This window comes from Pinus tabuliformis, chromosome 6 (genome assembly GCF_031772625.1).
Source record: "Pinus tabuliformis cultivar Carrire ecotype Pingquan chromosome 6, CPIR1, whole genome shotgun sequence".
Lineage (NCBI taxonomy): Eukaryota > Viridiplantae > Streptophyta > Pinopsida > Pinales > Pinaceae > Pinus > Pinus tabuliformis.
In genome coordinates, this window is record NC_142292.1 from 2,027,717,860 (window position 1) to 2,027,739,597 (window position 21,738).

General features: G+C 36.7%; 1 protein-coding gene across 1 annotated transcript in view; it reads right to left on the minus strand.

Moving 5' to 3' along the window:
* Positions 1-15,012, minus strand: part of LOC149267387 (small RNA degrading nuclease 1-like) — a 190,409-nt gene extending 175,397 nt beyond the window's left edge. Inside the window, exon 1 of the mRNA XM_089411429.1 lies at positions 14,770-15,012. Within this exon, the coding sequence (XP_089267555.1) occupies positions 14,770-14,835 (66 nt within the window). The 5' untranslated portion in view covers positions 14,836-15,012. The remainder of the gene's footprint in view (positions 1-14,769) is intronic.
* Between the last annotated feature and the right edge of the window lie 6,726 nt (positions 15,013-21,738).

A 21,738-nucleotide genomic window follows, 5' to 3' on the forward strand; every position in this document is an offset into this window, starting at 1 on the left:
GAAGTAGAGATTTGGATCAGCATTGCTTCTAGTAAAACCAAGCTTCATCAACAAGCTATCAATGCGGGCATACCAAGCTCTTGGGGCTTGCTTCAATCCATAGAGAGCTTTCTTCAGTCTACACGCGATTTTTCCTATCATGAATTTCGAAGTCTAGTGGTTGCTCCACAAATACTTCTTCCTTGTGGAAGTCGTGTAGAAAAGCAGTTTTCACATCCATTTGGTGAAGAGTCCATCCCTAGCTAGCAGTTAGAGCCATGATGTCGCGCTCAAAATGTATAGGCACTGCGGCAACGACTCAGGTCGGGGGCTGTCACCTTGATCTCCAACCTCTCCGTTTAGGTTGTCTCCCAACAGAAAACTATGGGGGGTAGACCCTACGGAAATGAGATAAAGAATGACTAGTTGGGAACCAACTAATCAGGGAGACATAGTTGAGAGGCCAAGTACTTGTTTAGATCTAGCAAAATTTTAAGGATTCGATTAGATTTATAAGATTTGAAACCAGTGCCTTATGGAGTCAATACTCTTGCTTTACAAAATTAAGAGCATGCATCGAACAGACAATTGTTGCTTTGATGAGTAACTATTCTATATGCAATGCAACTCCTAAGAATTATGTGAAATGCAGGAATCTTGGTTAATTTTACTTAAATGCCTAGTCTAAGTATGACCCTTTGATCTTTATCTATATTGAGCCTAAACTTTAGCGTAAATGGCAGAGAGAAGTCAAGGTGACACACACGAGGGTGTGATTAACAATCCCTCTCCTTGAAATCTAACGTACCCGGTGCCTCTGGCACTGTAGAAATTGTGGCTCTAACGACTGCAAGGTCATCATTTTAGATACTAAAAAGGGTAGACTTCTCAAGAAAAGATGCAAAGATATTCATATCTCTCTATCAACCAAGCTTATGCTTGGAGGTAAGTTTTAATATGAACGACTAGCTTAGGATGCAAATGCAAGGTGAAATTAAAAAGTGATTAGTGAAGTGAGATTTTTAAAGCCTTTGAGTACTTAGATTACAATTTAATCTGAATTATATCGCTAAGTACTTATTTAAAAGATTCAATGGACAATCCCAATCACAAAGATAAATGTCAACTTTGAAAGAGCCAACAAGATATAATAGATGGTTGATATGCACAATTTACCACAAATCCACAATAGAGCACTTGTTCAATCTCAATGTAAAATGCCAAGGACAATTGCTTGAAATTCCAAAATAATTTATCTAAGAGATGCCCAATATGCAATTAGATTTCGAACCAATCATTTATCTGCATATTACTCGATGTTATGCAATTTCAATGATACTCAATTTAGAGAGAATTAGATCTAAAGACAATTGTCTTCCACAATTTAATGGGACAAGAAAACTTTTGAACAAATTAAAACATGGGATGCCAATAATTATTTAGATCTATTTGCTTGGCCAAATATGTGAAATAAATATTCTTTATGCGGTGAGCTTAAGTGCACAAATTCGAATCATATAACTCGGAGAAAGACAAGAAACATTAGACTTCTCAAATACCAATGCCAACAATTATTCTGATGATGCAAGAAGTTCACCAATGAAACTTACTTGAAATTTCAGAGATTGTGTTCAGGACAGCAATAAATTATCTTATGATAGCAGTAAGTTTTAGATGCCAAACTAATGCCAAAATGTTTTAAACAATTTGCTCAAATGTACCCACAAAGAAAGATGTAATTCAGTATTATTATCAGATTTCAGAAAGCATAATAAGACAACCCTTATAGATTATAGATTTACGCTAAGTTATGTCTATGCAATGTGTTTGTTTAATATCATTGTTTTAGATGTGATTAGCTAAATGATTAGACAGTGATAGAAATAGAGGTTTAAAAAATGAAAGCTGAGGCCCTAGGCCTTTAAGCAATTTGCCAAGTTTCTTCCAATGAATGCCACAAGTCTTGACCAAAGTACTCTGCAAATTTTGATGAAATGCCAACCCAGAAAATGATTTTTCTCCTACAGTGAGCTCTTTAGTCCAGCTGTGAGGGCAATGGCAGCAAAAAGAAAGGATTGTGTTAAGGCTCAAAAAGCTGCTACAAGCAGCAGAAAAGGGATCTAGGGCACAAGACAGGGATAGGAGGTGCGGATTGAGAGAAAGAGGCAGCGGAAGAGGGTTTCAGGGTTGTCGAGGAGGAGAAAAGGGTGCGGCAGCAAGGGGGAAGGAGATGGGAGCAAGGGAAGAGGAAGATGAGGCTTGCGGCAGGCAACACAGAGCTTGGAGAGCAGCGTGAGGATTAAGGGACAGAGCAATGGAGAAGGTCGTAGGGAGAAAAGGCAGATTTTGGAGGTTGTTGTGAGGGTTTGAGGTTGAACGAAAAAGTTTAGGGCAGTGTTTGGCCTTAAAGGGCTTAAAAATATGCCCAAATCTCACGAAAATTCAATGTCAAACCCCAAATCTTCTTCCTTTATTGAATAATCTCAAATTATTTGGCCCTGCAAACAAATATTTGAGACTAGATCTTGCCCTCCAAGGCCTAGATCTGTCTCAAATTCCAAAAATCTCCTTGAATAATCTCAAATCTACACCTGCACAAGTAAAAATTGAAATACCCAAGACCCAATATATACAAAAATAAAACTAAAACCAAGAACCCAGATGTTAGAAATTCAAAATTATTCTACAAAGACTTCAGATCTATACAAATAAAATACAAATCTACTAGATCTAAGGAGTATGAGTCTGACTCCGCTCCCAGATCTATAAAATCAAACTCTTCTTAGCTAGATCTATCAATTAAACTCAATACATAAAAGATAAATATTTTTAAATGAGGCACTAGCTAAGAAACCCTGCAAGAGAAACTTCGTTAGATAAATCTTGGGATTTCAATCAGGAAGGTTCTTCAGATCTTATGCCTTGGGAGTGGGTTGGTCCAACCAAGGACTTTTCCACATGCCCAAGCTTTCGAATATAAAAGATCTCTGCACACTCAAATCAAGTTGTCAGATTGATAGAGATGTAAAATAACACCATAATCCTCAAAAATTAGAAATACTTGCTAATTTAATTAAATTAAAATGTTATCTTAGATCCAATAACCTAAGCAAGATACATGTGCAATAAATTATTCCCAAAGGCTAAAAATCAACAACTTCTAAAATATACTTCAACAAAGCATTAGGAACAATATTACCATAAGAAATAGGAGAGAAACACCACCATCAATGAAAACCCCAAAGACTTTGAGTTATTATTCCAGAAAAATTACAAGAGAGCTTCAAGAGCTAGTACACGATTCAAAGATCGAATCTTTTGTGAGACAAATGACCTCTAATTTATAAATAAATTCTCCAAACGGCTAGTTGGCTTGATCCCCGTCAAAGTAATCTCAACCGTTAATAAACATTTGATTACCTTTTAATCTCCACTGTTGAAATATTTACTTTTTGAGAAATTTTTGAATTTCTCTTTTAATTCATTTTTAATTAGCTCAAATTTAATTAGTTTGAGTTAATTTCCTCAAAAAATTGATTTTGACTTAACCACCAAGGCCCAAGGGTCCAAAATTTCTTGAAATTTTCAATATTCCCTTAGTGGGGAACCTTTAAAATTAATTTCTCTAGAACCCACGAATTTTTTATTTTAGAGAATTTATTTTTCTTTAAACTTAATTGACTCTAATAAATTAAATTTCTGGAGTAAGATTTTTAATTTATTTTTGCCAGAAAATTTAATAAATTGACACGAGGGGCTTAATAATTTTTCCCAACCCTCTAATATTTTAGCACCATGGTTAAAATATTATTTACATAAAATAATTACAATTCAACCCTCAAAGGGGGGGAACCCATTCATTATAGACCCTCAATTATTTTACTCAATTCTGCGACTCAATATGATCTAGTAGACCAGGTGATTTGTAATAAAATAATTTAGCCAATTAACTAAAATTATTCTCAAATCACTTTATAGAAGACTCGACTAGAACACTAGGACTTACCTAAGATCTTGACGACAAAATCCACCCTAGCTTTGGAGTGAGCCTAGAGGGAAAACTTTGTCGATCATTTGTGTTTAGAAACACAGATGAATCGATGAGACGAAAAAACTCTTAGGATGAAAATTGCCATCAAAATAATAGTCTTACCTAGGTTGTTACACGCATTATAGTCTTACTAAGATCATTTACATTATAAACTTCCAGAATGGGTTTACAACTTCAACAAACTGATGACTGATAAATCCAAGATGATATGAATGCTCGAACATGATGGAATATCTTTGCGAAAAACTCTATTGTTATTAGGTAGTTGACACGGAGTGGTCAACAAGCCACAATATATCGGATGGTAGTATATCGAGCAACAGGTGCAAAAATCTCATCATAGTCTACTCCCTCTTTTTGAGATAAACCTCTAGCCACAAATCTAGCTTTATATTTTTCAATATTACCATTTGCGCCATTTTTAATTTTGTACAACCATTTAAAATTCACAATAGACTTACCTTTGGGTCTTGGAACTACTTCCCATACATCATTATGTATGATGGACTCATATTTTTCGGCAATTGCATCTTTCCATACTTGATCTTTCACTGCTTCTTCAAAAGTGCATGGTTCAACCTGAATAATGTTGCTCGTGGCTACAACGTATCCCTAGAACCGGCATGGTTTGTTGCTTTCTCTGAAGGTTCCTTTGGAGGCAGCATGTTTATCAGAGTCTTGTAGAGAGTCACAAAGCCATGAATGTCTCTTTCTAGCAGAAGGATCAAATGGAGGAGTTTCCAAGGGGTCCATGGGCTCCATGGGTTCATCAGCAAGATTAGGCTCAGGCTCCGGATCTTCTTGTGCATCCAAAGCATCATCTTGACTTTCAACATTGGTAGGAGGACGAGAAGTGTCTCTTGTCTTTCCAAGAGTTGCATCTTCATCAAATGTTACATCCATGCTAAACTCTATATTTCTTTGACAAGTACGTATATTCTATAAGCTTTAGAATTTTCACAATAACCAACAAGCGTACCCTTCATACCTAAAGCTTTCGGCTAGGTCCTCTTTTCCTCTGGCACATTAAAGTAGACAAGGCAACAAAAGATCCTCAAGTGTCCAATGTCAAGCTTTTCACCAGTGAAGACTTCTCCAAGAGTCTTGAAGTCATTGAACATGCCAAATGCTTGACCTAGCTGGTTCTAATTTTTCTTGAAGGGAAGGGTCCATTTACATGCTTTCCACTTGCACACCCTTGGCAAACTCCATCATGATCCACTCTAATCTCAGGCATTCCAAAAACCATCTTTCTCACATGAGGCAATGCTTTATAGTGAATATGAGTGAACCTTCGGTGCCACAGTTCACATTGATGATTACTATCATGAATCAATGCATGGATAGGTCTTCCATTGATTTTATAAAGATCTTCAAATCATGATCCCAGATTGAAGGCAAGTAATAATAATTATACATATTGACTTCATTGCCTGCAATGATATAATTCATCTTTGATCGCTACAAAAGAGGTTAGTTTAGAAAACTATCATTCCATCCTTTGCAAAAGTCATGATTCTTTCCTGCAATCACTATTGTCAGTAAACCCATGACCTTTCTCATCAAATATAATGTGAGAGAATCAAAATCCCCCTATATTCAATATTCAATTTCTATCATTATACTTCTTTTCAAGGCAACATTTTCTTGCACATGCATAAACAGAAGTAAAACTACTATTTATTTTTACATGCATCAACAAGTACTTCTTGCACATGCATAAATAGAAGTAAAACTACCCTTTAATTTTACATGCATCAATGAGTACCAAAACCACAACTATTAAACACATGCAACACCTTAATTACTATCTGCAAAATTACTATCAAGTTTATTTATTATTGGATCGGGAAGCGGGATTTCCTGAAAAGTGATGACCTCTTTTTCTTTTTTGCTTCTTGTCTTGGGCGGCAAAGGCAGTAGGTTCTCCCTTTTCATGCTTAAGAATTCTTCTTCTAAAAAATCATTCTGGCCTTTTCTTGACAGCACTTTTGTTAAAATTTGAGTTAAAATGATCTCTACTTTATTTAGTCACTTCATTATCAATTCTAGTAGACCATAAACCATTAGTAACTAATGAAAGAACATCGAATGAAAGTGCAAAAGACAAACCAAGCCAAAAAAACACAAAGATTTGGCACAAGCCAAGGAAAAACCCCAAGATGGGGAAACCCTTGATCAATTCTTCTTATTATTATTATCAAATGTTCAACAGAGGAAGAGAGAGTACAATCATAGATTTGCCAATATGAGGATCAGTACCACTGTCCAATCTTCAAGGAAACTGCCTCTTCAAGACTGAGTTCTGGTTAGGTTTTACTTCATGCTGATGCAACTCACTTACTCACCCTTAGTTCTTATTTCAGGGCAGTGGCTTTCCTTCACAAGATTTGTGCACTTTAGTTAGTAGATCTGGGTTGATGTATAAGCCTTTCAGTCCACCTGATCATGGAGACTAGGCCCACGGCCTAGCTGTGATGACAACCAAACTCTCGGCCTTCTATGACAAGTACTGCGGTTTATCTGAACCATGTTAATAGGAGTGTGGCTTACTGTTGGAGAGGAGACCCATACAAATATATACCAAAAACACCATCCAATAACCCTTGCCAAGTGCGGCTCCTTTTCTGCTCTAACTCAGTCCTGAAAAAGATGATAAATGAGCCCAGAATTATTCATAGATAAACCCAGACTTCCTCCATACTGACCTCGGCCTCTTGCCTGAGGAACTCGGCTCATGAAGAAGACTAAACAGATCCCAATCTTGCCCTTGATACCTTCGCTAGAGATCTTCCTCTTCTGCGGCCATTTCAGAGAGAATAAGGAGAAAATTGATGTATCAAATGAGAATGGAGGGCACCTTTATATATAACAATTTGTCCTTATGGAGGTGAAGTTGACCTCAGAATTTTGGAGGCAAACTAGAATTTCAAATTTTCATTTTTCCCGCCTCAATAAGGTCATGACTTGTAGAATTTCTTTTTAAGTAAATAAATATTTTTCCTTATCCAAATTTGATGATCTTAAGTTCGATTTTGGACCTCTCAAGAAGAGGAATTCAATGCCACAACAATCTTCTTCAAAGGAGCAGACCAAGGTGGAATTTGGCCCTAGTTGTCAATTTTAACACTCCCTCTCAACTAGGGAAAATTCCATCCAGACACCATGAACCATCTCTGAATCTCATCTCTGCTTTGCTCTGCTCTATTGAACACTGATGTAATAATGAAAAAGAATTGATCGAGAGTGAGCCAGAAGACTATATCACTCTCTACTGACAAAAGTCAGTCCAGAGGTAAAACCTCAATCAGACTTGATCCCAGATCAAGTTGAAGAACACCATGCATCCTCGTCATATGGAGTACGGTAGTACCTAATGTATCCATCGGTAATGCTATGGTCCCTAACCACTTTTCCCAACTCATTGTCCAGATGAGAGGTACTTCCCATGTGTCCCGGACTACATGGGTAGGATGATACTGAATCAATAGCAGGGAAAGAATGTATCACATCCTGCTCACAACCATACGTAGGTAAAGGACGAACCACATCCTACAATCACATGTAGGGAAAGGGTGTACCACTTCCTACATGCATGCCAACCAATCAAACGTAGGAAGGATCCTACTTGTGGGGAAAGGATGAACCACGTCCCACTTACATGTCAACCATTGATCGTAGGGAATGAGCTCCTATGTCCACAACTAGATGCCTAAATGCATCTCTCACAGGGTATCCACAGAAGAAGGTGAACTACTCATCCTGCTCATATGCCATAGGAGAAAGTTAACCACTCATCCTATACATTTCTCATCAACAATAGGGGAAGGTGAACCACTCACCCTACACGCATGTCATCTGTCACATGGGAAGGTGAACCACTCACCCTATGGTCGTTCATAGCTCAATAAGTACCCCAAGTCTTCAGGAGCTCCCAGAGCTCAATGTTCCATTTTAACCAAAGATCCTTTCATAAAGGGAATAGTGCCAAGCTGCTTTCTGGAAATCAAGACTAGATCTTGAAGATGATATTGATGATCGGATCGTCAAATGAAAGCCTCATAGCTCCCAGCAGCATATAGATGTATACACAGCTTACTGATTTACATCAGAGATCTTAGCAGCACTTGGCTATCCTCTGCTTCTTGCATATCTGATGAAGGAAATATTTAATTATTCTTACTCCCTCTTACTCAGGGAGACCACAAGCCTAAGCTTGTCTTTCCAGAGTGCAAAGTGTCCATCTGGCAGCCTGCTTATCATAAGATCCATCCACTTTGTAATTAAACATGCCATAATCCTGGTAGTGTTCTTCCATAAACAGGAATGTCCCTTGTTGTACCATATAAAGTGGTATCTGTTGTTAATACAGGATTTTCTGAATCCTACTCTGAAATATACAACAATGTGTGCATAAATGGTTGCTGTGGAGTTTACTTAGATGTCCATGTTGGCTGCTTTATTCATTCAGCCTCAATGGAGTTCGTAGAGTCACAAACTTCAGTCTAGCAATGATTGATAGTGCACTAGAGTCACAGGGATATCTCAGCAAACAACTGTCCAATATATGAGGCTTATCCATAGGCATAAACAGGGATCCACAAGATATATGAATGCAGACCAACAGCTTTTAAGTGCAGGGAACAATGCAACATGGTAAGGTCTTTCCATCTTGACTTTAAGAGACAACTTATATGAGGATCAACATCATCAGTTACTATATATTTATACTCTAATTGACATATTTCTTCCATGCATAAACTTCGAGCAACCTATCCTTCTGAGGTGACAGAGATCATCAGAGTCATCAAACCCAACTGCCATAACTTAAAAAATTATTGGGTAGGAAAAGTCATCAGGGATTTTGTCGCTCCCTCTGAAGCCTTGCTTCACGTGATCTTGAATCATCAAATTACTTAATTCATGATTTCTTATTCAGGCATCTATATCTTTCTTCAAGCTACCTCTGATTTCTTGCACATAAGGGTTGTTATAAGAAACTACTTCAAGGTGCTATGCACTTTTCTTAACGGCCAGACTTCCAAGATGCTACTAACACGGTTCCATCAAGTGCTAGGCTTCTTCATACTGCCCCTGTTTAATAGTCTTTGAACTTTGATTAGAACCTCAGACTTTGATTTGAAGAAAGCTCAGATTAGAGCTGTAGACTTTACTGAAAAAAAATCCTTTCCAGAGGTATTATCCTTCAACAGTTGTTATTTCTTCTATCTTAGTTACAATACTTCAAGAGAACCAGACTTATTGGAAGATGAGACAATCATAGAGCACCCTTAGATTTGTTCCTTTCCTCCAGAGGATTTACACTTCTTCATTGGCTGCCAGGCGCCTTATGTGAATGCATCTGACCTTTCCAATACTGGGAAGTATGGTTACAAAGATTGCTTCTGATCTTCGACTCCTTGTAGCATATGTGCCTGCAACACACCTCTTCATGATGCACTGAAATATAATAAAATGCTCAGAAAATTTTATGCTGGACTGAAATCACCACCAGGCTATAGGCTTTGATCAGACTATAGATTTGTTCCAGGTTTATGCACAGATACAAGGTGTGATCCTCCTTTTGTTGTGACTATCCTCTCGTACTCAAATTATAATTTTATGCTATTGTTCAAAACTGGAGATCCATCGTATAGGAGACTCAGCTCCCTCTTCTTTATGATAGAGGTTTGAATGTCATAGATTGGAGTAATGGAACAGTGCTTCTTCTTTTCTAAATGATGAGAAAAGAGAAATTCAAACTACCTACAGCCAGTCTTGACATCAGAATTTCAATATGATACTGTTGTCAGTAATTTATCAAAATATCATAACTGTCTTGGACTGCAAGTATGTCATACCAATACTTCTCTTAATGTTGACTGTAAGTGAGATGATGCCAATGTTAACCTGACTGTAAATGAAATGCCAAAATACTATATACTGAAGACATAATGTCAATATGCCTTCTTATAACTATACAATGTGAATCAACTTACTCATTTGGGATGATAATACATAAATCTGAACCTGAATGCCATATCTTGCGTATGATTCAGTCATACCAAAGACAATATTTGCTTCAAGTCTGTAGCTTTTCAAGTTGCCTTCCAAAATTTGAGGTATTACAAGATGTATCGGACCTTTACAAAACACCAATAAGTGTGCATGGATTTCATAGTTCAGAAAACAAAACTTAGGTGCCGAATACTGAGGTGGAGGATGTGCAGTGTATGACCAAGCTCGAAACATCCTTCTTCTGATCAAAATTATTAAATAGATTGAATAATGTTGGAGAAAATTTCAGAAGTTGACACTTGGCTTCTTGTTTGTCCTTCAATTTGCAGAGGTAAGGGTTCCTTTTCAATCAAGGATGAAGACTTAGAAATCCTTAAGTATTATACTTTCTTCACTCAGGTCGAGAGCTCATAATTGTTGAATCGAAGGAATATTTCCAAACAAAAGTTCGGGCTTCTGAGAAAATGCTATTGATTTTGATCCCCTTAAATTGTGATATGCTGAAACCAGAATTCTGATTTGATTGAAAGATAACTATGCTTGGTGAGGGCTATTAGATAAGGCCCACACACCTCCAGACCAAGGAATATATATGCCCTTTAAAAATCTTCGCGTTCTTTAGATAAGATTTAAGCCCTAGTCACAGATAATATGACTAGAAATCATGTCCGTAATAAGACCTTGATATAGGTCCGAGAACAGCCCTTAATGGTAGCTTTTAAAGCAGTCTCAATTTATTAGGAAAAGAGATCCAAGCCTTGGGAAACCTTCTCAAAAGATATCAGAGCAATAGCTTTAAGAAAACAGGTTTGAGCTTCAGGCAGACATCAAGGATTAACCCTTTGAGTTGTGCGAGATAAATCACAGAATTGCAGTGTTTATCCAATGAGGAGCCTTCGGAAAAGATGAAACCTCAAAACTTAGAGTAACATACCTCAGAAGAGACTCAAATCAACACAGAAGAGAAAGACAATTTAGCCCAGGTATGCCTTTTGATCTGTCCATCATAGGAGATTGTTCATGGCTCAGAATAAAATAGGATCGACAAAGTAGAAGCTTTCAACTGAGCCCATAAATGATCTCCGAGATTTGGCCTCCATCATAAGAGTAATCATTCTGCACCTGGCCTCAGAAGATAACTTCATAAGATCTGCATGACAGAGTGATTGCTTTCTTCCATTCTCTTGCTGGAGCTTGTCCTCGTCCCAACTCTGATACCATGTTAAAATTTGAGTTAACATGTTCTCTGCTTTATTTAGTCACTTCATTATCAATTCTATTAGACCATAAACCATCAGTAACTAACGAAAGAACATTAAATGAAAGTGCAGAAGACAAGCCAAGCCAAAAGAACACAAAGATATGGCACAAGCCAGGGAAAAACCCCAAGATGGGGAAAACCCTTGATCAATTCTTCTTATTATTATTATCAAATGTTCAGCAGAGGAAGAGAGAGTACAATCATAGATTTGCCAATATGAGGATCAGTACCACTGTCCAATCTTCAAGGAAACTGCCTCTTCAAGACTGAGTTCTGGTTAGGTTTTACTTCATGTTGATGCAACTCACTTACTCACCCTTAGTTCTTATTTCAGGGCAGCGGCTTTCCTTCACAAGATTTTGTGCACTTTAGTTAGTAGATCTGGGTTGATGTATAAGCCTTTCAGTAAGGGTTGATGTAACAATTGATTCTAAGTTACTGAAAACATCTTTAGAGGTCCCACAAACACCATTCCACATTTTGATTATTAAAATGAAAGGGGAAACATCATTAAAACACAACTGAAACATTTCGGTGTCATTTTCATTTTTCAGAAACACCATTTCAACATCCAAAAACCAATGCCATGTTTTGGCCTCACATGAAAAGTTGTCATTTCTGAAAAAAAATCAAAACACCCACCAGAAAAGGGAAAAATTACCTTAAGGCATCTATACTAACTCTAACCCTAAAAGTGAACCTCTAAACTTATAATCATTACCTCTTGGGCCTCCTTTAAGCATGCCAATGCTCAATACTTTCCAAGTGTTTTTCTTATAGGAGAGAGAAGTTGGTATCAGACGGTTCTATTCTTGAGGGTTTGAAGTTACCTTTTAGTTCTAGTTGCATTTGAACATCTTGTTGTTTCATCATTTGAGAGTTATCCTTGAGAATATGCAAGACCTCTAGTGTTGACTGCAATTGATCTGCAATGTCTTGAACTCTGGAGCTACATGGAAAACAGTCCTCTTTCTAGACCAATATCATGGGCAACAAGCAAGTGCTATGTTTTATGCTTACATCTTGACTCCACCTCTCAATTCATATCTTCTATTAGTTAGTACACATATAGAGTCTAATATTTGGTGGATTGATGTTGGACCTGAGATCTACTGTCTCTTAAGTCAGAAACATTATGGCTCATTATGTATTTTATGATGTTATTTAAGAACATCTATAACTGCAGTGCTTTGTACTTCTGTTCTCCCTCCCTTTTTGGGAAACTTATGACTTGTGAAGGAAAAGGTATGAACTCATTGAGTTAGTATTTCTTGTCTAACTTGAACTTAATGAAAAGTTTGTTTAGCCTCAATAGCAAAGGTGCCTAATGTTTGGAGCCATTGCATTCACAAGACCACTAAATCTATTGGTATTGCAAACATATATGTTACTAACTCATGATCCCCCATGACTAGCGTGCGCAGATGAACATATAGATAAATAGATAGTTGTCTCCTCGCTGTTTAGTATTCAGTTTTTCTGAAATCTTTCTGTATATGTCTCTCCCCACCTTTTCATATCTACTTTTGTTTCCCTTTCAATGCAACTTGGATTTGATTGTTGAATATGGTTGTCATTATTGTCTTACTTGGTCAAACTTGTTGGTGTTATATCCCCAAGTCATAGAACTCTCACCTTTATGCCATGTGTCATGTGTCATTGTGTCTAACCTAAGACACTCAAGGGAAACATGTCCTAATTAGGACACATATCACTTGTATATCAAACACTCAATTCATGCATGTCCCAATGTTGGCCAATGACTAATGTCCACTACATTAGAATTGGTTTGTTAGGTTCAAATTACCAATCCCTCAATCTTAAAATACCAGCCCTACAATGGATCACTTTATAATGGTAATCCTCTTTAAAAAACCTCTGCCACGCAAACAGAAGCAGCATCTGGATATGTCAAACACTCAAGTCATGCATGCCCAATGTTGGCCAATGACTAAAGTCCACTATATTAGAATTGGTTTGTTGCGTTCAAATTACCAATCCCTCCAGCTTAATGTACCAGCCCTGTAAAGGATCACTTTTGATAATGGTGATCCTCTTTACGAGTTCTCTGCCACACCGACAGAAGCAGCATCTGGATTAAATACATTCAAGGAGGAAGGAGAGTGCAAGTGTAGTATCAGTAGTGGTGATTCTCATACTTTTGATTATGAGATCCATGAGAACAAGTAGTGAAAATCTTCTACCCTATTTACTATTTTCCATTGACACTCCCATCCATCATCGTATCTTTGTAATACATTTTGATGGCAAACTATAGTTCATGGTTCCATATGTGTGATCTGTGGGGTATTCTTCTTTGTTTGATGCATTGCAGTTCTAATTTCTAAATGTTCAAATATTTTACATCTTTATGTCTTTATTTTATTTATGTCGTTTTGATTCTATTTATTTTTTTAATATATGTGTGTTTGTGTGTCCCTCGTGTCTTGTTTCGCAGGGCATACATGTCCGTGACGAACACCCATGTCTCCATGTCCTAGTGTCACGTGACTTAAGTTATTCCTTATGCAACTCTCAACTTGCAATATGATGTCCAACTCTAGAGGCTTGTTGATCTCCAATGTCAATTTTAGGATTGAAGGCAATTTCAAGAGGTTGTCAATGTCCTCAAAAAATATATATGGTTTGTACAGTTTGAACGAGTCCGCAATTAAGAGTTAACAGCTTTCCAAGATAGTAATAAATCCAACTTGAACAAATTACTGTCCCATTTCTTCGAATGGTCCATATCTTCACTGGTTCATCTTGACCAGTGTCCCTTAAACCCCTCGTCCTCTCGCATATTGCAACTCACGTTCAATCCGATGCTTCTCATGTTAGTCTTATACTTCTATAATCCAATGCTTCTCATGTTGGTCTTATACTTCTATTGCATTTCAACATAGTTACCAATAGCTGCTAATGCATGTAAAGTGGCCAATTCTAATGAAGAGTGAGATTCAAATCACAAGCATTCATCAAACGAAGATATGTTCCTCTGAATTATGGAAATATACAATACAACAAGAGACCTCCATTCTGGCTCAATCGACTGCTGTGGGTGGAGGATCAACTGCCTGTGCAAGGAACAATGCTGGAACCAACACTGCAGCGCCTTGGCATTAACTAAGGCGAAGACAATGAACGGAAAAGACAAGACAGAGGTCGTAGCACCAAGTGATATCATCGATCGTAGCAATGGAAGACATACATAGCGAAGCAAGTTATCAATGTTAATCTTTTTTGTTATCAGACAAACCTGATTTGACTAGTTTATATACTGGACAATCTATGAACCCAGGCGTATTGACAGCATTTCTTGTGAAAGGCTCGATGCATGTTCACTAAGGGCAAAAAACTATGTTTTCAACGAAGACCTGGTATGGGAACCAAATAATGAGTGAAGAGGACTAAATTAGATATCACCAAATCTGATTTTTCAAAGAAAAATATGTGTTACCTCTTTATCTTCCTCTGTGAAGTTCACCGCGCGTTCCGCCATGGTTTTCCGTTTCAAAAATGGCATCGCCGACCTACAGTACCTTTCACAGTCTACTGAAGCTCGCAAGTTTCCCTCTCCGAGCTTAAACTCAAACCTGAAATTTCCAGTTAGAAGAAAACCCTTAATCCATCCCAACAAAAATAAAACCTAGGACCTATACTTGGGGGTCCTACATGCCGGCGCCGACTAGTTAATTAAACTCAAGGTATTAAAAACATCTTTAGAGGGTAGCAACTATTGTTCTTCGTATTGAAGTACAATGAAGGGAGACATCCATCGTTGAAATGTTTTGAGGTTGTGTGTTCTTTTAAATATTTAGGTTTTGCTGGAATATATTAAAAAACCACATATAAAACAAGGGCTATATAGTAGTTAGTACATGCAGGTTAGTTTAAATGTAGCTTAATTAAATTAATAAATAATAAATACAAAAATTTTATCACAAAAATAAAACAACTAATAAAATATTGTATTGTTGAATGTCATCATCAAAAATTAAGAAATATGATTAACTACTGTAATATATATGTTTATCTTCTTATATATATTTGTGTTTTATTTTTTATTAATATATATAATTTTTAATTATTAAATTTATTAAAATATGTTTTTGATATAATAATAAGTCATCTTAAATTGAAAACATGGAGGAAAAACTATAATGGATGAAAATAAAAATAAAAATTAAAAATTAAAAACGAAATAAAACTAAAAACAAAAAATTAGTAACTAATAGAAATGGAAGTTACTAAACAATCCATAATAAGACCTCATACACAGTCAAAACGAAACTGAATGTGTAATACCATGCTTGCGCCATGTATTTAACTAATAACTAAAGCCATTTACATTAACTGTGTATTTAAAAACAAGCACTACATAGTAGCTAGTACCTACAACATAGTTTAAATAATAATAATAATATATTTAACGTCCACGAGGCTAGAGGTAGCCTTTGTGGGATAGATTGCTTCTTCACCTAGTTGATGTATTCGACCCTTTTCCTATGAAGCCTCACAATAAACGCTCTCAGCTTCTCGACAAACCCCTCACTAAATAGATTATCCCAAGAGCTAGCTGCCAAAATATTTGCATAACTTTCCCTATTGTCTTTTAAGGTCTCGCATTCTAAAAGGAAATGCTTTTATGTTTCCACTTTTCCAGAAGAACAAAAAATACATACTCTTTCCTTTCACACTTCTTTTGGCCTTTTCTAGCGTCCTGTTTCACAACAAAGTTAATGAGAATTAGTCCTTAACTGAGTAATAAGAATTTTGGCTCTCCAAGAAACATTGGCCTCTATGTACGCTTTTTGTTGATGATTATGAGTGGCATTAAACACTTCAATATAGTACTTTTTATTTCTCTCTAGCTCCTTATCCCAAGTACGCTTGTGGAACTTATCCATAACAAAAGCTTTTATCTCTTTACTGTTTATAGGACACGTGTTCAAGCAAATACCTCATTTACTAAACCATTTGTTATTTTGCTGCATCCTAGTCATTTTTTCTTTTGCACGATATGTCATTAAAGACAACCTTAGGTCATTTGCCCTCTTCCATTTGCTTAATTTTTTTTAAATACCTTATTACTCACCCCATAACAATTGCTTCAATAAGAGCAGCCTTTGTTTCACTTAACAAGATAGCATAAGGAACTGCACTTTTAATTTTGAATTTGTTTGTAATCAAATGCTTCTAAATTTTCGCAATTTGTTTCCATTGCATGTCGGATGTATTGTTGGCCCACAGTTCACAACCATAGAGAATCATCGGAACCACTAGAAGCTGAAAAAGAGTTTGAGTGGTTTTCCAGTCCCATAACTTTGCCTCTCTTCACCTATTTTGAAAAGCATAAAATGCTTTCAAACCCCCCAAAGTTATTTTCTTTCTACAACCATCCTAGCTTAGATTTTTGTTGAAGTCAATTCTGAGGTATTTGTATTCCGCAACTTCTTCCATGATGTTGCCTTCAAAGTATAACTTATGTTGGTTATTTTCTTTTTTTAAAGAAAACCACTACTTTCGTTTTGCTGATATTGACTTGCATCCCCACCCTTCTACAAAAATGCTCAAGGGATAGTAAGTGTTTTTGCAAACCAAATGTAGATTTAACAATCAAAATAAGGTCATCTGCATGCAAAAGAAGTCTTATAACAAACTTACCCAAATAGATACCATCACCCCCTTGCGAATTTAACCACTCCTCAAGCTTGTCGATATATAAACCAAAAAGGGGATAGTTAAATTAAAGTAAAAATATTGAATTTAAGTTAGTGTTAAGGTTTAGAATCTAGTTAATTTAGGTTTTACTGATAAATTGAGTCATTTTGTTTATTGTAATTATGCATTGTGCTAGTGGAGAATCAAATTATTCGAATGATGGAGAAATCTCTAGAATATTCTCCCATAATTAGAACATGTTATGTGTTGTTAGAATTGTTTTTACATTGATTAGACTTTGTTGGTTGGAAGTTCCTATATCTTAATAATTTGTTCAACAATAATCTAAACCTATATATGTAATAGTTTGTTGGCCTGGTGAATGTAAGTGTGTATGTGATGCAAAGTCCTAAGTGAGTGATTGTCTCACTAGAGAATTGCATCCTCTTAAATTATGTCTTTCTAATTTTGTGTTGGTATCATAGCAAGGTTGCGAGACTGAGGGTTGTGAGGCTTAGACAAGTAAGTCTGGTGTAGTGAAATTGTGTTGGTGAGGCTATTGCGGTTGTGCGAACATAGAAGGAGTTGTGTATGCCTGTTGACATTAAAGACGAGCTAGAGGGCGAGTTTGGTGTGCAAGGAGGCTAAGCTTTGCAATGTGATTGGCAAGTGACTGAACTCTTGAAGTTGTGCATTGAAATTTAGGTGCATCAGTATGTTGAGAAGAGTGAAGTTTGTGTTGTCTTCCATTTTTTAGTTGTTGAGGAGGACATGTTGTTTGAGTAGTTGATTGGCATCCATTTTTGGAGGAGGTTGAGTTTAAATACCGAGCCTAGTGTATTATTTTTTGTTTGCTTTGATTATACTGTCATTTCAACCCACTATAAATTCAATCAATCAAGGTCTGAGGGAGAGGGGCCTCCTCCCTACACGATTGTCCTGTTTAAAGGTGGTCTGTGAATGTGCCCAATGTGTTAGTTGTAGATTATTGCATGGAGAGTCTTGTATGATTTCCACAATTGATCCAAAAGGTATAGGTATTTGAATCAAGTACACAAGGATAATTAAAACACCTCTCCTTCACATATTAAAACGCTTCTCTCATATTTGGTACCACTTCTCATATTCCAGCAGACCCATATATTATTATTATTAATTCACTTGTCTGAATTCTAACCCTTTGAAATAAAGTTTAGAATTAGTAGAAGTATGTGTATAATGTCTCATATACTAGCAAAGGTCTCTCGATTAGGTGGAGAAGCAGTCTCATAATTAAACGGTTCATGTCGATTGTCATAAAATATTCAGTCATCAACCCATCAACAAAGACCTTCAACAAGAAGCCTGCAGATCAAAGTGTGGAATGAGTGTGATGTAGCATAGTGAAGTAGTGTAAAGAATTTGTGGGACATCCACTGGGACCATTGTGCATGGGATTGTCCACCATAATTAAGAGTGTCGAAATAGGTGCATTCAAATGCTCTACAAATCACATGAATTGTTCTTTTCTCCTTTGATATAAAATTAAAGTGTTGTTTGATGTTGTTGTGCTTGCTTCGAAATCTATTGCTACGAAAGTGCATAAATTTGGTTTGATATTGCTTGAACTTTTTTTTGTATTTTGCTTTTAGTAAGGGTGCTTAAAAAAATTGAGATGGCTAATCCTCTAACATAATCATACCTAAATGAAACAACCAAGTTGGATGGTGCCAATTACGTGAATTGGAAATTTAAGATGCAAACATTGATGGAGAGATACAATGTCGAGTCGATATTGAGTGGTGGTGAAGTAAAGACAGAGGTGGTTGTAAGAGTTACAGCTACTTCAATTCATGATTAGGAGAAGCAAGAGACTAAGGCGAAAGTGTTGATGTAAACGTCTATAAAAGAAAACATTATACCACTATTAGAGGCTTGAATACATCGAAGGAGACCTGGAAGCCGCTCAAGGACTTTTACGAATTGAAGATACAAATCGACTTTTGTCCCTTAAGAGTAAGATTATTTCCATTAAAATGGAAGAAAATGAAAGCATCAATAATTTTATTTCAAGAATTAAGGATTTTAAAGATAAACTCGAAAAATATCGATGAAGTTGTATTTGGGATTGACCTAGTCACTATAACTTTAAATGGAATGTTAGATGAGTATCAAATGTTCATCATAAGTCTTGTAGCAAAGTAGAAGGCTCCTAGTGTTGATAAGTTGGCAAGTATACTCATGCAGGAGGAAGAAAGGCAAAGGAATATTAAGCCTCAAAATTATGGCTTGGCGCAAATGGCAAGAGGGAAACCACATTTTAGGAGGAAGCCTTAGGAAGATAATAAAGGAGGAAAGTCACCACAAAGAAAGCAATTAGTTGGTAAGCCACCATTTGCAAAATAACAACCATGTATTACATTTTTGAAGGTCGATCTTAAATGCCATTATTGTGGCAAGTTTGGACACTACTCTAGAGACTACATGAAAAGGAAATACCATGAGTCTAAACATAGAAATAAGAGACACACTGGTAATTTTGTTGATAAAGGATAAACAATGAATGATAGTGTCAACAACTTTAGACTATTTGTTATATATGTTGAAGTATCTATTGAAATAGATGATCCAAATACTTGGTTTGTTGATTATGGAGCCTCCATTCATATGTCCTGTAATAGGCATTGGTTTGAGAACTTTCATGAAACTAACAATGGTACGAATATATATCTTAGATATGATCGCGCACACGAAATTAAGGGGTATGATGTGCCAATGACATTACCCAACAATTGTGTTAAACTAATCCACAATGTGATGTACGTGTTTATTGTTGAAAAGTGTGCAACAAGAAATGCTTGTTGAGATTGCAACAAGATGATGGAGCTTAGTGAAAAGAGTCGCCTTCACTAAGTGGGCCCGCAGGCTATTTTTGGCGCAAGTCTATTTTTAGACTATGTCTATTTTTAGACATATGGATCATGTCTATGGATGATTGATCAAGTTGGGAAAAATAGATGGACTTCTATTTTTGATGAAAGTGTGAGTGATCACAGTGTGAGTGATTACAGTGTGAGTGATCACAGTGTGAGTGATCAAAGTCAAAAATAGAAAAGTCAAATATTATTATCTCACAATAATATTTGGACTATAAACTTAATCTTATTCTCTTGGAGCACTTCAGTTTGAGCTACGGAAGTGGCACATGCAGCTGTCAGAAGGAAATTCGTTTTTCTTATGAGTCAGTTGAGTTGTTGCATGCATGACTTCAGTTAGAACTCAAGTGAGTTGAGTTTAGTGGACTGGAGGTACAGTTGATGGAGTTGTGTTCAGTTTAGCTTTGTTAAACTGGTTGTATTTAGTCTAACTGATCAATAGACTAAAGATGAGTTGGGTGAATTAGTTATTAATTAATTCACAAGTTATTAACTCATAATGCAACTATAGAATACATCAGTTAACTCAGTTGCATGTCAGTGCATGTTCAGTTCAGCAGGGACAGGTGTTAGAGGATCAGATTGCTATCAGTTGTGACTATAGCTGTGCATGATGATTTGCACAATCAAAGGATTGAGTATGCCAATGAGTTTGCTCACGTATCTTCATGATATTATAGCTGTTGCTCACGTCCAACATAGTGTGGGTGACTATTTTGCAGTGTAAAATCGAGTTTGGGAAGCTATTCTCATCAGTTCTCGAGCAGGTTTGAGCAGTGGAGGCAGGCAAGCAGCGGGAGAGATTTGGAGATCAAATCTGAGCTGTATTGTGTGTAACAGGTGGAGATACTTGTGAGAAGTATTATGCTGTGTAATGTTACATGATTCAATCAATATAATATACAGATAGTGTGGGGTTTTTAGCGAGATGCTTTCCCCGGGATACATACTGTGTTTATGAGTTTGATTGATGCTTCTATGTGTGCCTGTGAATGTTTCTGCTTCTGTAAATTGATGATCAACGTAGAGGAGATTATGTATTATACATGTTCCGCTTATAATTGTATGATCAGGATAATCTCTGTGAATATGTGTTAAATTATTCAAAATTTCTACATGGTATCGAAGCTAGATAATTGTAGAAAAAGTTTCTACATGGTATCGGAGCTGCTTGATTTGTAGAAGAGATTTTTACAGGACATCAAGCGAGGATTGATCATCGGGTCTATTATTCAGGAAGTGTTTACATTCTATTTCTTCAGGCAGAGTCTGTAATCGGGCCAGGTAGCCTCTGGATTCATCCTTCCTTTGGAAGGTGAAATATCCGGTGAAAGTCCATACAGTCAATCTCTGTACGAGAAATATTGTGTTCTCACGAATTCTAGATCGGAAGCAGTTGAGTTTTGTGCTGGTGGAATTCGAATTTAATTCCAAAGCAAGAGATAAAACTCAGAAACATTCAGTTCGAGAATGGAGATAGTATGCCCCAGTATCTCACGAGGTTCACTCAGTGTCGAGATGAGCTGGGAAGTGTGGGGGTTACTGTTGATGATGAGGATGGTGAGTCTAGGACTCCTTGACCTTCCTAAGAGTTGGCATAGATACCAGGACTCGGTGAATGGAAGGGAGAAACTGCCAAATTGGGAACGACCATGGTCGGATTTGATGCAGGAGGAGATTAGACGGTGCACCAGAGACAATTCTTCATCTATGCATGATGAGGAGAACTGTGCCTTAGCGAGTAAGGCGAAGAAGGGGAAGGAGAAGGTTTCTCTTTTCGAATCTTTGTTCTTCCAGTGAAGGGAATAAAGTTGACAAGTCGAAGGTGCAATCTTCATCTATGCATGATG